The 17,925-nt window shown below is 34.7% G+C and overlaps 1 protein-coding gene across 1 annotated transcript in view; it reads right to left on the bottom strand.

Annotated features, from left to right (window-relative positions):
- Window positions 1-873: 873 nt before the first annotated feature.
- RBM27 (RNA binding motif protein 27) overlaps window positions 874-17,925 on the bottom strand; it is a 60,812-nt gene continuing 43,760 nt past the window's right edge. Inside the window, 7 exon segments of the mRNA XM_070374557.1 lie at window positions 874-4,117; window positions 6,019-6,129; window positions 10,708-10,899; window positions 11,012-11,116; window positions 12,681-12,845; window positions 12,986-13,060; window positions 13,936-14,055. Of these exon segments, the coding sequence (XP_070230658.1) occupies window positions 4,034-4,117; window positions 6,019-6,129; window positions 10,708-10,899; window positions 11,012-11,116; window positions 12,681-12,845; window positions 12,986-13,060; window positions 13,936-14,055 (852 nt within the window). The 3' untranslated portion in view covers window positions 874-4,033.

The raw sequence follows: 17,925 nt of genomic DNA, 5'->3' as shown, positions 1-17,925 counted from the left end.
TGGCAACACAGCTTATTTGCTACTTAATTCATAAAATATGGATAAAACTGTTTATTTGAAAAGAAGGAAAATGAAATTTACTCCCATTCTTTAGTATTTTCCTGTATAAACTGAGATTTGAAGAACGACTCTTCTTGGACAATGAATAAACATTTGGAGGGAACTGTATACAAAAAGCAGTTTTTAAAATAAGAAAATGGGAGCCCAAGCGATATACTTCCTTTTCCCATCACCACCCAGTCCTCTTGATTAAGACCACTCCTTCTCTTGTTATTCCTCACTAAATAGCCATCACAATTACTATACTGTAAATTCAAGGTGTTCTTTCTTTTCTCTCTATTGTGCTTATGGGAAATATCCTTCCTACTGTTTGTTGGCATCTTGAATATCCTCAAGATAATACTAAAATAACTGCTTTTATAAAATAGTTTGTGCTTTTATCTGGGATACCAAGACCCATTCATGAACAGAGAACTATGCTATCAAGTTTACTTGTAACACTTTAATGCCCTTCCCTTTTGTTTGCAAGACCACTCTACCTATCAAAGGAGTTATTCTACTGAATATTTAATAGCCAGTGATTTTGGTACCCAAATTCAGATTGAGTGACATTCTCCCATGTACATGAACTCAACATAAAACACACATACATATCCATCACTCATTCATTCTCACTCGAGCAAGCATACACACACATTTTCTTTCTTTCCAGAACAAGCCAGAATTACAGCTCTTTTGGTGATTGTTATAATTTTTGGAATGGTTCATAAATTTTGCAAATTCTTTTAAATTTGTAACTTTTAGTTTTTTTCTTTCTTTTTTCCCAATTGTGAACCATTCCATATTGCATCTTTATTGCAAAAGTCAACATGCTTCTTAGAAATTCAGATTGTAATTGATAAAACAAACATTACATATATGAATTTAAATGTATAAACAGTTAGAAATTCAACAATATCTCCTATTATACTATTACACAAGTTCACAATTTTGTAAAAACTATAATACAGGCATACTATACATCAAGAGGAACCACTATTCCTTTTCACATGATTTTTTTTTTTTTTTTTTTTTAATAATGATCCATACCATGGACCTTTCTTTTTCCACCCACAAGACGTTTTCCAATTTATCACCTTAGCTAGTGACAATATTTTCTCAATGTTACAACATGAAGAAATTGAGGGAAATTCTACATTCCCCGGGGTTAGCTTTTTAAGCCTGGGCAGTAAGCCACTAGTAAAACCAAGTTGACCAAGCCAGGTTGGTGGTTGTTATTGCTTAATAGCTACTTAGAAAGATGTCATACACATTCAAAAGAACAGAATTTGCCTCAGATGGTATGTGTTATTTCTGTAAGTGAAGATGCCAAGAAAACAAATCATGTTTACTCGCTTTTAAGAGAAATTCTAATGGTTTGGGACCTCAGCCCTAAAGGAAAACATACATACATTCAACTAGTTTATGCTAACCTTAAATTTTCCAATATTCAATGCATATTTTGAATTATTTTGAGAGTCAAACATTAGAAATGACATTTTGAAAGCGTTTTAGTCCTATTTAAGGTGTATCAAAAACTAAGTTTTAAAGGGCTTAAAAACTTACTGGAAAAAGTGTCTATTTATTCTTCACTTTAACATCCTTCTCTTTCACCCCCCCCATCTCCCCCAAGAACTAAAAATCAAACAAATCCTTAACTCTGTCTGTACTGAGAGTGTAATAAGATGTCAATTTTAGGTTAAAAAAAAATCATATGAAAAGGAATCTCATTCTGCTGAACTGTCAGTCTACTGAAAATTTTCTTACAGCTCCATTAATTTACTGTAATTTTCAGTTTCCAAATACAAAAATACAACAATTCTTATTGAAATCTATACGCTGGTAGTTTTAGTACACAAAAAAAACCAAACAAATTATTTACAAAATTATACAGTTTAAGAAAAAACTTTGTACAAAAAATATATAAATCCTTTGTTCCCTCTATCACGTTTAAACTGTCAGGACTCAAAATATTCACCACAATGAATCTTTCAAAATATATACTGACTGAGCCACAGACATGAAGAAAATTTCATTAGAGATGATGGAGGAAGAAGGAGCAAGATTGCTTATTCTAGTACCCCATTGTGATGTTTTCCTTCTCTTATAAGCTTTGTGTTATCAGAAATATAGTAATAACCTAGAAAGAGGAAGTCCATTATGAAGGGAAAATTACATAAAAACGATCCTGGTTTGACACATCATTCCAGGAAAATATACAGAAGAGGAAAGATAATCAGCATGTGGGATTTAATTTCTCATAGCCAAAAAAATCTAGAGTCCTGATGGTTTTAAATTTCTTAGTGAATAGTTTCTACTGTGAGAAAGTCTTTACCTCAGGAAACAAAATCCTTGACATGGTGATCACCAAGAACCTTCTGAAGCCAACAGAAGGTTTCAAATTTTCACACCACACATATTATAAAAACATAGATGTGTATATCCTTGAAAAAGTGATATCCTATTTACATTAATAATTTTATTTCCCCAGGGGTCAATGCAGTGTAGTGTTGCTCCTCTGCTTTCCCATCTAACATTCAGAACACAAGGACATAAATTTACAGATATATTTTACTTAACAGATACTCTACTCTATACAGTGTACAGTGAAAATGCACACAGTGAAGGAAACTGTCTACTGAAAGATGCTTATGTTCATGAATAGCAACAAGCTACAAAATTATGAAAATATAAGGTCATCTGATCAAAGTCAAGTTATGACTCCCATTTATTACTAGCATAACCATCCCCCTACCCCATCCCACCCCCAACCTACCCCCAGTCACCTCACCATCATGGTTTAAATTTAGGAAAAGCATTTCAGACACTTTTAAACGCTTTTGCATAACTATTAACTGAAGTGAAGCTTAAAAAAAAAGCTGGTGACTCTCCCCACAAATCCTTCCATCATTCTCATCAAAATATCACTTATTTATCAAGGTGCTGGTTTAAACTTTTTATTGGGGACTGACTTTTCATGGCCCCAAAGAATCACTTATCTCAGTAATGGGTAAGTCAGGCTATTAATAAAAAGACAGAAGAAAGAAAATGGGGATATGGGGATGAGAAAGGGGCAACAGATAAAAAGCCTTTTTTATAGTCTGAAAACATAAAAAAAAAAAAAAAAAACACAACTGAACCAATGCTTGATAATTTCAAAGCAAACTAAAACTCAGTAGCAGAAGTTCAGAAGAGTTAATGTGATGACAGAATGGAAATACCACAGAGCCTGCCTAGCACTGAAGAACAGTTATGATTAACACTAAAATAGTACTCACTGCTGCATATTAAATCCCCCCAAAATTTAGACTGAATATAAGTCGGGCTCCACCTCAATAAAAAAAAAGTAAATTTACTTTTCTTCCAAGACAACTCTTGAAAGCCAAAGGGTATTTTAATTACAAGTATCTCCTACTGTCTGACGACCCATCCATAATAGCTGAGAGTTAAGAGATTCCAGGCGATTTGACATTTAATGAAATTTTATCAGCAGATTATAATCCAAAATAAAATTTCTGAACACCCTGTCATTTACATCATAATCCAACACCAATAGAAACAAAAACAGGAGGGGGAGGAGGCCCGGGGCGCCCGCGACTGAGGCGGGCGGCGGTAGCAGTGGCGGCGGCGCCGCCGGCAGAGCGGCCGCTTTGCATGGGCTGGGCCCCCGCGCCGCCCCACCTGCTCCAAGAAAAAAAAAAAAAAAAAAAAAGAAACAAAAACAGGTGGTGTGGAAAATAAGGCTCTAGAGATTATCCATGTCATTCCTGTGGATCTTCACAACTGTGTAAAAGTCACTAGGCCTTTGGTGCTTTAATATCATGAACAGTTATGAGATGTATTTAAATAGCAAACTTGCTGTCCTTACACCTACTGTGTTGAAAAGAAAAATAAAAAAAAACATTTTTTTTTGGCTCATTGACTTCTTTAAATAATTTTAAAAAGTTGTTCTTCTAAACAATATTCCTAAAAATTATACAAGTCGCATCAGATTTCATCTTCGCCACGAACGAGACTCATATTCATCTTCGTCTTCGTCGTCGTCATCATGCAAAAACAAATCCGAGGTTTCTGTTTCCTGAAAAAAAGAGGGTAAAATCTGCTCAGTGGCATAAGAAAACTAAGTAGAATACTTTTTAGGCCAAAGAACAAACAGACTAGTATACAATGCCCAGACTGGATTTACAAGTGATAAACTCATAGAGTATCTTTAGTAAGTAAGTAAGTAAAGTCATTCAGTGTGTCTGACTCTTTGCGACCCCATGGACAGTAGCCTACTAGGCTCCTCTGTCCGTGGGATTTTCCAGGCAAGAGTACTGGAGTGGGCTGCCATTTCCTTCTCCAGGGGATCTTCCCAACCCAGGGATTGAACCTGGGTCTTCCACATTGCAGGCAGATGCTTTACCGTCTGAGCCACCAGGGAAGCCCAAGTATTTTTAGGGGCAAGAAAAACTAAAAATGTTATTAAAAAAATATATATATATATATATTTGTCTCTCTTGTTAATTTTGTTAGTTTAATAGGAGAAGACTTCCATTCTAATATCATCAGGAAAATTAAAAAACATATAAATGTTGAGTTGGGGGTGGTATCTATGACACATTTTTGATTAATTTTATTCTATTATCTTAAAAGTGAGAAAAATAAATAACCACCTGAACTTCTGAATTTTTCCTCTGCTGCTGCTGCTGCTAAGTCGCTTCAGTCGTGTCTGACTCTGTGCGACCCCATAGACGGCAGCCCACCAGGCTCCCCGTCCCTGGGATTCTCCAGGCAAGAACACTGGAGTGGGTTGACATTTCCTCCTCCAATGCATGAAAGTGAAAAGTGAAAGTGAAGTCGCTCAGTCGTGTCCGACTCTGTGCGACCCTGTGGACTGCAGCCCACCAGGCTCCTCCGTCCATGGGATTTTCCTGGCAAGAGTACTGGAGTGGGGTGCCATCGCCTTCTCCAGAGTTTTTCCTCTAAGAGCCAATTATTTGTGAGGGAAGAATATAACTTTCCTATGACACTGATATTCTAAATCTACCATAAAAATCTAAAATCTTATAAACATTACAAAGTATCTACAGACATTCCCAAAATACCAAGATTTTTCTGTTCTTAACAAAGGAAAAGTTTCTGCTTTTGTAAAATTTTCTGCTGTAGGTAAAATTACCCATTTGGTCAGGAAAACTCTTGATCAGCCATAAATGCTTGCTATCTTTTAAAACCAAAATTACAACGAATGAGGAATAACTTGCAATGCTCCCTAAAGTGTCTACTTTAATAAACTAACTAGAAATATAGGGGTAAAAAAGCAATATTAGTTCCCATTGTTTTAAGAAGCTGATTAATTACCCATTTGGTCAGGAAAACTCTTGATCAGCCATAAATGCTTGCTATCTTTTAAAATCAAAATTACAATGAAAGAGGAACAACTTGCAAGCAATGCTCCCTGAAGTGTCTATTTTAAGAAACTAACTAGAAATATAGGAGTAAAAAAGCAATATTAGTCCCCATTGTTTTAAGAAGCTGTTTAATATTTATATATTTAAGTCCATGGTTTTGCTATTCTTTCCTCTTATGTCCAACTTCTTTACACTCTCACTTTAATGAACTATACATAGAAAATAAGAAACTCAAATCTATTACTTATGGAACTTGAATAAGTGAAAACTAAAACAACCAGATACAATTTAACTGTTCCCTTAATCCACATCTTTATTTACCAAAATAAAAATGTCCAGAGCCCCAATAAAGCCAAAATAAATGCAAATTTTAAAGAATAGTTTCTCCTACAACAGAAAATAATCCCCAAAAGAGCTTTTTCATTTCTGCACCTGTCCTGATTCTTTAATAAACTTCTAGACTAGTGTTAATCACATGCATGAAAAAACTCATTATGTATTTTAAAATTTATTTACTTTAATGTCAAGAAAAGCATATAACTGGAAAACAATCTAATTCAACTCTTTTATTTTCAGTTGTTAAATTTACCTCCTCCTTGACTTCTTCTTCCTCAGTCTCAGTGGATACAGAAGGCACCTTGGCCTTGTGCCATGATATTTGTAGCCGACGGTCTTTGAATTTTGACCCTTGGTTTGCAGGCTAAAATAGATTTTAGAACACAAGAGTTTGTTCTCACATTTACTAATGATTTCTTCAAATTGTGTACTATTAAAAGTTTAATCTGGCACAAGATTGCACAGCTCAGTCAATAAGACAGGTGTTCATATCTAAATAGTCCAATTTCAGAGCTTAAATATTATGAAGTACAACTTCTTCAATGTAAATAATAAAGTAATTGCCTATCTACCTGTTGACACAGATACACATATATTTAAGATATAAAGCTGAATAAAGGCAGAGGAACCAGAGATCAAATTGCCAACATCCGCTGGATCATGGAAAAAGCAAAAAAAAAAAAAAAGTTTAATGATTATTTGAAGGGAAAAAAATCTGTTAAAATGGATCTACAAATAATCTCCAATGAGAGCTAGAAAAAGCGATGTTCTTTTTAATTAGAAAAACATGTCTGGCTTTCCCAGGATAATCCATAATTAATGCTGATGCCACATAAATTTTAAGATTTGTCTTGGTTTGGAAGATGAATTATATACAGTCATTCTACTTAGAAAAATCACGATGAGGACAACAAATACTGCCTTAATATGATTACTGACCTTTCACATTGATAATTACAAATTTAGAGTACAATCCTACAAATGTAAGTAATTTATTATTTTTTTTAAAATGTAAATAATTTAAAAATCATCTATTCATCTCATGACATCCCTTCTATCCCAATCCATATCTGATAAACTGTTTCCACTTCCTCTCCTGAAATGCTATACGACGACAAACACTCCATGGCACATCTGTGCATCCCACAAATGCTAAACACGATCCTGCGGTTTTGCTTTTGTTTGCTTCTGCAAGCGTGCTCAATTGTGTCCAACTCTGCAGTCTCATGGACTGTAGCCAGTCAGGCTTCTCTGTCCATGGAATTTTCCAGGCAAGAATACTGGAGTAGGGGATCTTCCTGACCAGGGATCAAACCCAGATCTCCTGTGTCTCCTGCACTGGTAGGCAGATTCTTTACCACTGAGCCACCTGGAAAGTCAAACACTATCCTACCTACCTCAGGGTAAAATTACTCAGTTTCAAATGTATTTCTTGTTACTACCATCTAAACATTTTTTTCCGGGACTTCCCTGGTGGTCCAATGGCTAAGACTCTGAGCTCCCAGTGCAGGGGGCCCAGGTTCGATCCCTGGTCAGGGAGCTAGATCCCACATGCTACAACTAAGACCCAGAGCAGCCAAATAAATAAATAAAATTTAAAAAAAGAAAACAAAACAAAACAAAACATTTTTTTCCTTCCCCATCAAATTTCAATAAGAGAAAACAAAAAACCTGTGGGACATATTAAAATGAATATCAGAATTACTCATTTTAGTATGTCCCATGAGTCAAAATGTTTACATTTACCATCTTTTCAAAATTAGGTAGTTACTAAGTGAGTAGATATTAAAAGTTCTTATCACTAGGAAAAAATTTTTTCTCATGTGAGGTGACGACAGATACTAACTAATTTTAGTAATCATATATGTATATCAAATCATTATGTTGTACATCTGAAAATAATACAGTGTTATATGTCAATTATATCTTAATAAATCTTGAAATCAAGGCAACTTGTGTAATTTGTTGATTTGTTGTTGTTATTATTCAGTCACTAAGTCATGTCTGACTCTTTTGCGACTCCATGGACTGCAGACAGCCAGTCTCCACTGTCCATGGAATGGAGTGGGTTTCCATTTCTGTTTCCAGAATGATCCAGATCTTCCCGACCCAGGAATCGAACCTGCATCTCCTGCATTGGCAGGCAGGCGAATTCTTTAGCACCAAACCACCAGGGAAGCTCCTAATTTGTGTAATAGACATCCCTTACTCTATCCTTTAACATATAATACGACCAATTATAGAGACTTTATCAGTATTCTGTTCATTCCTATATTATTTAAATTCTTTCCAGTTTTACTGAAGTATAACTGACAAAACTGTAAGATATTTAAAGTGTACAATGTGACGATTTGAAACACTGGGAAAAGATACCCTTCCTCCTTTGATGAACACATTCATATCTCACAAATTTAGCCTTTAGGGAGGCGGTTGAAGGAGGGGGCTAGAACATTTAAGTTCTAATCTCTTAGCAAAGTTCAATTCTATAATACAGTCTAATCAATTGAGGTCACTGTTCACTATTAAGTTCTTAGACTTTGTTATTTCCATTTTAAAATAAAGATACGTTGCTTTTACTAGCAAGAAAAAGCAATATAAAAATTTTAATCTGTATTAACTGGGTTGCTTTCCAAAGAAGGCAGTAGTTCTATCCTCCAGAAAGAATTTTAAGGCATTAAATGTATTATATTTCTATTAATATTATTGAAGGAAGAGGAGAAATTTAATTTTCATGTAGCCAGGAACTAAGAATATAAAACTCCCACTACCTAACTTGCAACAAATAAGATTAATAAGTAGAATAAAGATGTATTTTAACATCTTTAAGTTCAAGTCAGGAACTCTCATACAACACTGATGGGAATCTAAACTAATAAAATTGATGCAGTTTACTCAATAGTTTCATCTACATCAACAGAAATATATACATATATTAAAAGACATCTAAAACAATGTTCATTGCAACACTGTTCATAAAAATGAAATGGAAATAATCCAAATACCTATCAATAGGAGAACGGAAAAGTAAATTGTGGTATATTTATACAACTGAAAACTATACAGAAATAAAAATAGCCAACTACTGTTACATGTAATAACATGAATAAATCTCAGAAATATAATGTTAAGAAAAAAACCAAATAGACACAGTTCAACATAGCTTCACTAAAACCCATCAACCATCTTTTCATTCAGATATAGCCACTCATGAGCTTTTCACAATCATTAAGGACTGAAAGGATACTGAAAACATACATTTTACTTTAGCCTTTGTGAGATATGAAATATCAAAGAAGAGCTGCCCTGTCAGTTTGTCAAATCTACTTTCAATAACGTCTCAGGCATATGTATTTCTGTATTTTTTTTTTTTCCAAAGAAAGCACACTATACTGCCCAAGTACCTCTTATCAGAGTTTTTTCTAGCACTCAAGACTGTCTGATAGCACCCTGTCAAAACAAAAAACAAACTACAAAACACCATCAAAACTAACAGTAGTGTCTCGTTCTTTAAGTTGCCTCGTGTGCCTTGGCTTTCTTTGCTCCTTCCCCAAACGTCTGGACATGTCCCATAATGCACAGAGTGTTCTATTTCAGACTTAAAAAATGTATGTATGTAAAAGTTGGTTATTATAAATACTCTGTAATGACTCTACTTATGAGAAGGGCAGAGAGCCAATTGAGCATGACTTCTGGGTTAAAACTTAACATTTACATATACATCTCCAGTAACCCTCAGGATAGAGCAAAGCAGCTTCCTACCTCACAAGATAACCTCCTTTTTTAACGAAAACTTTCTGCAGAGCCAAATTTATGAAAATTCTGCTTTATATTATCTAATGTCACCTCAGCAGAGCTGGCCATGGATCTAAACGCCCAACTATTTGGCAAGGAGATTCAAATGTTATATAATCGACACTGAAGGACAAAAATCAACGTTCACCTGGGCTCCAGAAGAACACCCTGCACACGTACAGTGCTCCTCCACCTGTTACCTTCTTTACTCCTAGAAGAAGTCTCTTAAAGACAATCTTCCACTTTGCAAAAAAAATAATAGTCAGACTAGTGAAAGAACTGGCTCGAGTGTACACAGGCTACAGCCAAGATGGCTCTCAAATCTGGACATTTTATAACAAGCTAGCATTCTCCAATGGCCAGGGCAAAACAAGGTTAATGGGCATCAAACTAATGAAACTATACTGTGAAGTCTTGCTGTGTAAGATTTCCTTCACCACCGTTAGGGCTGAAAATGTTTTCTCTCAAAAAAGTTGTTTGAGGAATAGGGATTTTGGATGTTAATAGTAAACTGTGTATTATCACCTTGGTCCTGCATGATCTCAGTTGACTTTTTTAAGCTTCACTTTTCCCATCTTTACACATGGGATTTTATACATACTTTATTTCATGCATGAAATATGAAAATGCTCTAGCACAAAAAACACTCAGAAAATATTCACTGAATGAATTAATGAATGGTTAGAAAGAGAATATATGCAAAATAAAAGAAACATTTACCTGTGGCAAATATTTATTCAAATGTTTGTCTAAAAGTAAGTGGTCATAGCTGTATACAGAATTTAACTAAGCATGACACTTCTAACAAATTTTTCCTTTGGATTTCATCTCCATCCCAGACTATTTTCATTGATTGATACCTGGTAAGCCATGTAAACACCTGGTAAAAGATGTAATAAACCCTAAAGCAAAAATCAAATACACCTTTGGAGCAACTTTTGTCACTACAAATGCATTTATGTGAAATATTACGGAATATAGCATGAGGTACTTCTTGACCTTCAAATATATTAACAGGAATGTGCTAATATCCATGACTTTACAATTTAATTTTCTAATCTATAAAACATTTGACATTTATCCAGAAGGCAGCAAGGAAATGCTGAATACAATGATTTTATAGTTAGCATTTAGTACTTTAAAAACTTACTGAAAAATGCTGAAGTAAGTCATCTTTCTCCTCCTCCATGAAGCCCCCAACTGTGAGTGCTTTGGGGCGGTGGTCCACCACCATGTGATTTAGTGAACCCCTTCCTCTCCCTCCACGGCCTCGGCCTCTCCCTCGACCTTGAGAGGACATGGTCTTTCCTCGACCCACAGGTAAAATACCTAATCGTGCAGCCTGAATAACAAAAGACAGAATATAATATACAATGTCAGACTAAACCTTGGAAAAGAGAGGGAAACTATTTTTTGAGATGTTAACTGTAATAGGTAATTCCTCTTAATCTCACCTCAACCTGTAACTGATTGAGTTTTTTCCGTAACTCTGTTGTGTCTTCTCCTGAGGATAGCCTCTTGTGAAGGTCCAGTTCAGTATCTAATAGTTCTTTTTGGGCCTGTGGAAAATTTAAGAGTAAAAATGTATTTTTTAGACAACTTACAAAATCTTGTTCAGAATATTAAACTTTTAGAATGACACAGATCTCTTCTGGGTAAATGTGAAAGCATGAAATCTCTTCTGGTGTTTTAAGGAAAGTAACTTGACAGATATAATATTGAAAACATGTAGAGTATAATGTTATCAGTAATAACAATAAAAAGTATTACTGCTTAATAAGCAAGTAGTATTACAATATGCTTAAGATGGCCTAAAAATCAGACACTGGAAACAGTCATCTGAGATGAGGGAGTTGAGAATGATTATCACATAATAAAGCATCATAACTGAAACACAATGGTATAAAATAAATTATATGGTAAAAATTCACTAATAATACAAATATAACAGTTATAATCATTGCTTTCAGATCTGAACCCTATAACTATTGCCACTCTTTTTCTTTTTTAAAGGAACAAATTATCAGTCTTTAGCTGGTGTGACTTTGAGAGATTTTCTTCCCCCATATTCTCTTAAATTTCTATAATTAAATGTTCTTTCCATAATTGGGGAAGCTTCAATTAAAAATAACATTTTTATTACATATTTAAAAAGCAAAAGCAGTCTTTTTTTAATCATAAGTTAATATTTTAAACAAAATTTTATTGGATTATAGTTGACAATGTGTAAAATATAATCTTAAAGAAACAATTCACATTCTTTTACTAACAGAAAACCAAAAAAAAAAAAAAAAAAAAGAAAACCATTTCAAATGCAATATAATGCTGTATATAAAAATTTACATTCTATATATGTGACAAATTTATTCCCAGTTCTCAAGTGAAGTCGCTCAGTCATGTCCAACTTTTTGCGACCCCATGGACTGCAGCCTACCAGGCTCCTCAGTCCATGGAATTTTCCAGGCAAGAGTATTAGAGTGGGTTGCCATTTCCTTCTCTAAGGGATCTTCCTGACCCAGGGATTGAACCCAGATCTCCCGCATTGCAGGCAGACACTTTACCATCTGAGCCACCAGGGAAGCCCTCTAGTTCTCAAAGGGCTGCAGATTTACCTAAAATCCTACTACAGACCTGTAGAATAATGATAGAACCTCAGTGTAAAAGCAAACATTCTCCTACAGTAAGGAAACAAATAGAAATTAACAAAATTAGACTTAAATAGATCTAGAACTTTTGACTATTGTTTTCAATAAAAAGCCATATTTTTACCCATACTAAAGTCAATGCTATCTTCGGACTATTAAAAAAGATAGCTGTATTACAATGTAATTGAAGAATTATGGAAAGAATTGATGAAAAGAGGAAATGTCTCTTTGCTTGTCATCACTCTAGCAGTTACATCCTCAGCATGAAGAACAAAAACATTTCAGTTAAAAATATATCTTTGTTCAAACTGGGTAGTATCATTTCTTTCAAAGGGAGTACATAGCATTTACAGAAATATTAAAAAAAAATTGTTGCTAGTGTCTCACACTAGTCACTTAAGGTTCCACTGTACTTTCAAAGTTGCCAAGCACACCACAAATGTTCAATAAGCCTATACTGAAAGAAAAATGCAATTACCTCTGTTTTTGTCTTTACTTTAGATGGTGTGGAGACTGCAGAAGATGTTTTTAACTCATCTTTCAATTGTGAGATCTTTTCTCCAAGCTCTTTCAAAGTCTTCATTATATTTGCTCTCTCTTCTGGTTTCATGTTTTTGTTTTTTTCTAGCTTGGATATTAACATCTATAAAATAAACAAAAAAAAGTAAAACTATGCTTAGTAAATTCTAATACAAATAACCTTGAAGATTTTGGGGGGAGTATCTTTGGAAAATTCATTCTGTACATCAATTCCAGCAAGCAAATAATGAATGTTTGTCTTACCTTTTGGCATTCTATTTGTTTCTCTAACATTTCTTGCCTCTTTTTCCTCATATCTTGTTGTAGCTTCATTGCTTCCTGTATGGACAGGTAAGTTTCTCATTACTAATTTTTTCCTTAGAAGTTTGCCAATGATACATAAGGCTACTATAATCTCAACTCATCTCCCATGAGTCATCCCTTACACAAGACAGCCCTTCCTCCTAATCAAAAAATAGCTGACCAGATATGAAACCTTTAAACCTATTTTAAAGGTTTTTTAAATTTAATTGTACTTTAACATTTCAAATACTGAACACAAATTAGCAGTATCTATGAGGTTTATTCACTTAAAAGACCTGAATGCATACACAAAGAAAAACAAGAGCTGTTTTCACCTCCCCATGTAATAAGTCAAATCCTTATTTTTGAAGTTTAAAGTCTAAAAATGTGAGATGCAGCTCTAGGTTAGAAATTATAGCAAAATCTATCTGGAAAATGTTGTCTCTGACCCCTCTGTTAATTAAATCTTTAATTATACTTAGATAATATATATATAAACATCTATTTTATTTGAAAAACTATGTGAGTTTAAATCTAAAATGATAATTGTTATACTTCATGTGAAACTTTATCTAGTGTACAAAGCCAGACAGAAATTAAGAGAAAATAATGAAACAAAAATATGTTTCTCGCCCTTTTCTCTCCCTTGCAGGAAAAAAAGAAAAAAAAGGTCAACTCACTCAGTGTCTTTAATTTTTATATAGAAAAAAAAATTCTTTCCTTGTGCTTGATGTAGGTACTAAGGCAACTAACTGCAAAACATTTTTCAAGTATACAATGCATCAAGCAGCAGTTAAATAAACATTATAGTAGTTCCATAACAACACTGAATTGTTCAAGTTATTAATACAATCACTTAAGAATTCAATAGATCCTTTCCTTTTGAAGAGAGGAAAAATCAAGATTGTTACCTGCTTCTTTTTAAGAACTTCTTGGACATCATGAGATTTTGATCCTGAACAAAGTTTTGAAGGTGTCTTTAAGTTTGTGGAGCTATAAATCATTTTTGGATGGCCTGGAGTTGGAAATATCTAGGAAACACAAATATGATTAAATCTTAGCAATGCCTTAAAATAATTTTTTAAAAAGACTGCATAAATTTTTTTAAGGAGTAAAGTTTTGGCTATTTTTACATTTTAAAACTCCATTTATGAAACAAGTTCTTTATATATAAACTCAATTATCATTCAAATACAAAACCTTTTTAGCAATAATGTTGCATTCCTGAATATAAAGAAAATTTTCTTTTCTTTATATTTTTTTAATTGGGAGAAAAAGAACAACTACTTCTGACATCTAGGAGCCAGACTGCCACTCAGAGCTGGGCCTCAGTGTTCCCTTGTTAAACATGAACTTCAGACAAGGCCACTCTTGTGGATCATGGTGATCAAGGCAAAAATAAAATCATTCCATGACTAAACACAAAAAAACCTGTAAATACTACCCAAACCATAAAATGACTAAACTCTACCCTGGCTAATATGAATGACTACAGCTTCTTTACCAAATACAGTTTTGGCCTAATTCTGGTCTTCCCTCCTTCTAGGTAAACTTCTTAGGAAATCTGATCATAGCATTACTACTCTTTCTTTTAACCTTCCCCCAAATTACCTAACACAGCCAATGCTAAAATAAGCCCATGCTGCTGCTGCTGCTGCTGCTGCTAAGTTGCTTCAGTCGTGTCCGACTCTGTGTGACCCCACAGATGGCAGCCCATGCTAACACCCTCTAAGTGACAGGTCCCATGGTTTCACTGTGTATACTTTCTCACTGAATAATAAATTCAACTTGCTCAACTAAAGATGTGTTTGTGGAGGTCTTTGGTGGGGGTTGGGTGGCTAATGTCATTAAGCTATCTTCCACAAGTGTCAAATAAAAACCCATGTTTCTAATAATTGCAAACCCTCCTAAGAAGTAAGGTTCTTTGCAAATATTACAACCAACCATAAGACAAGTAGCCAGCTCACATATCTAATGCTACAAGCAAAATGGTGTCCGCCTTTACTCTGCTTATCTTGCTATTTAGATTCCTTTATGAACAGATGACTCCAGACAATCTTCCCCTCTTTAAGGCATACCAGGGCAACATACTATACTATAATCTCTCTGGTCAAGTTTTCCCTAACATACTCCACTCTTATTTTTAAATTAACTTTGAATATATCATATAAGGGACACAGATAAATGTGTATAATACTAAGAAATTATAAACACTTAATATAATACTAAGAAATTTGTAGAAAATTCAATCATGTATACATGCATACATGTATACAAATACAAAACTTCTCTCAATCAAACATTTAATTGCTCTAAAAATTAAACTATTTTAAATACATAGGAAACTGAAATACTGTAGAAATCTGCACAGATGATGTTCATGTCATTATTATTTATCAAAATAAAAATACCAATAGCTATAATTTACTGAGCACTTATCTTCTTTTGTGTTTTACCAACACAAAATTTTTTAATCCCCACAGCAACTGAGTTTATTGAAAGGGAAACCAATGCTTGTCAATTATCTAACACAGCTATTAAGAGTCAGTCAGCACTGTGTGACTTCAAAAATTGTGATTGTTTTTGTTTTCCCATCTTTTAGTATTGATGATTTTTTTTAAATAAACAGAAGTACAAAATCATATATATATATATATATAAAATGATGCATCCATCACCAAGCAGCAATGATCAATTTACATTATTTTATGTAAAATAACATTGTTATATTTAAATCCCCAACAATATCCTCATAACAAACACCACATATTATTTTATCTGTGGTTTTTTTTTTTTTTTTTTTTGGCTTCACCATGAGGTACATGGGATCTTAGTTCCCTGAAGGGGGGGGGTCAAACTCATGCCCCCTGCATTTGACACGTGGAGTCTTAACCACTGAACTGCCAGGGAAGTCCTTGTATTTCAGTTTATCTCTAAAAGATAAGGACTCCTTTCTTTTTTACATAAAACCACAATACGATCATCACACTAAAATGGTAACAATTCTTTAAAACCATTAAATATTTACAACTCCAGATTACATTATAATTTTCAAAACATTTTCCCATATTTGAATTAGGATGTACTAAAGTCCAGGACGGAGAAGGCAATAGCACCCCACTCCAGTACTTTTGCCTGGAGAATCCCATGGACGGTATAGGCTGCAGTCCATGGGGTCGCTGGAGTCAGATACGACTGAGTGGCTTCACTTTCACTTTTCACTTTCATGCATTGGAGAAGGAAATGGCCACCCACTCCAGTGTTCTTGCCTGGAGAATCCCAGGGACGGGGAAGCCTGGTGGGCTGCCGTCTACGGGGTTGCACAGAGTCGGACACGACTGAAGTGACTTAGCAAAGTCCAGGAGGAGAAGGGGATAACAGAGGATGAGACGGCTGGATGGCATCACCGACTCAATGGACATGAGTTTGAGTGAACTCCCGGAGTTGGCGATCGACAGGGAAGCCTGGTGTGCTGTGGTTCATGGGGTCGCAAAGTGTCAGCCACGACTGAGCAACTGAACTGAACTGAACTCAAAGTCCATATAGTATAATTGGTTATATTTCTTTAAAGTCTCCTCTAATTCTGTTTCCCTCTCCATATTTTTGCTTTAATAAAGAAAAACATTAATTTGGCTCCACTGGGTCTTAGTTGCAGCACATGGAATCTAGGTCCTTGACCTTGGATCAAACCTGGGCCCCCTGCACTGGAAGTGTGACGTCTTAGCCACTGGACCACCAGGGAAGTCCCTCCATATCATTGTAAATCACTTGTTGAAGAGACCAGGTCACTCATCCTGTTGTATTCACCACAGGATTCTATGGTATCCTTTAACATGTTTCTCTGACCTCTGAATTTCCTTTAAATTGGTGAAGAGTTCTAGAGTCTTAATGACACTTTTTCACTCTCTGAAAGGACGCTAGTGATCTTTGACAAATTCTTTGCTTTCTGGTTTGACAAAATATTCTAGGGCTCATCTGGAACACTGTCAGCCCCAGATTTGGGAACAGACATTTCTTTAAGGATCCCTGGTTCCTTTCAATGCTGGGGACGGTAGTGTCGGGGTCATTACCCATCAGGCTGGGTTATTGTTTCCAGACCTTTTTAGTGGACAGAATTGAGAGATGTTCTGGAGGTTTTTCAAGTTGTCTAGTTTCCTCTATCCTTGCCGTAACCACCAAGATTTAAATTACATGGATTACTTTTTGTTCTTTTTTTCTGTTATAAACAAATACTTACATGTGTTCACTGCCCCTACTTTCTAACAATGGCTGACTACATTTTTTGTTCCATTTTATTTCTTTTACTTAACGTATCCTGATAATCACCTCATGGTATATATAAAGATACTCCTCATTCCTCTGCAAAGTACACATATGCGTTTGGGTGGATGTACTACATTTTTAGTAACCTATTGCCTACTGATTGATATTTGGACTGTTTGCAGTCTTTCACTATTGAAAAGAGTCTATGTTTCCTAGTCTTGCTCATATGTCTTTCCATAGTTTGACAAGTACATCTTTGGCATAGTTCTTAGAGGAGGATTATTGGTTTAGAGTAAATGCATACATAATTTTAAAGCATAATACATAGACAATGCCAAATTTCAAGGGGGTTGTACCATTTAGCATCTCTGTCAGCATATAAATTTCAGATCCTTGTAGAAATTACCCTGGTTTATTAGGTAATTTTAAAAATGGATCTAATTTTTTTTTCCAATCAGGCTATACAGTCATCCTAATACCATTCACCAAAAGCCCATACATTCCCCGCTGATCTCAGATAACGTGTTAGCATATAATATATCCCTATTCTTTTTTTTAATATAAATTTATTTTAATTGGAGGTTATATATCCCTATTCTTAAGTCTATAAATCTCAGTCTCAGATTTTGTTTTAGTGC

This window comes from Bos mutus, chromosome 7 (genome assembly GCF_027580195.1).
Source record: "Bos mutus isolate GX-2022 chromosome 7, NWIPB_WYAK_1.1, whole genome shotgun sequence".
In the NCBI taxonomy this organism is placed as follows: domain Eukaryota; kingdom Metazoa; phylum Chordata; class Mammalia; order Artiodactyla; family Bovidae; genus Bos; species Bos mutus.
Note: the sequence above shows the minus strand (reverse complement) of the source record. Positions and strands in the feature narration are given on the sequence as shown.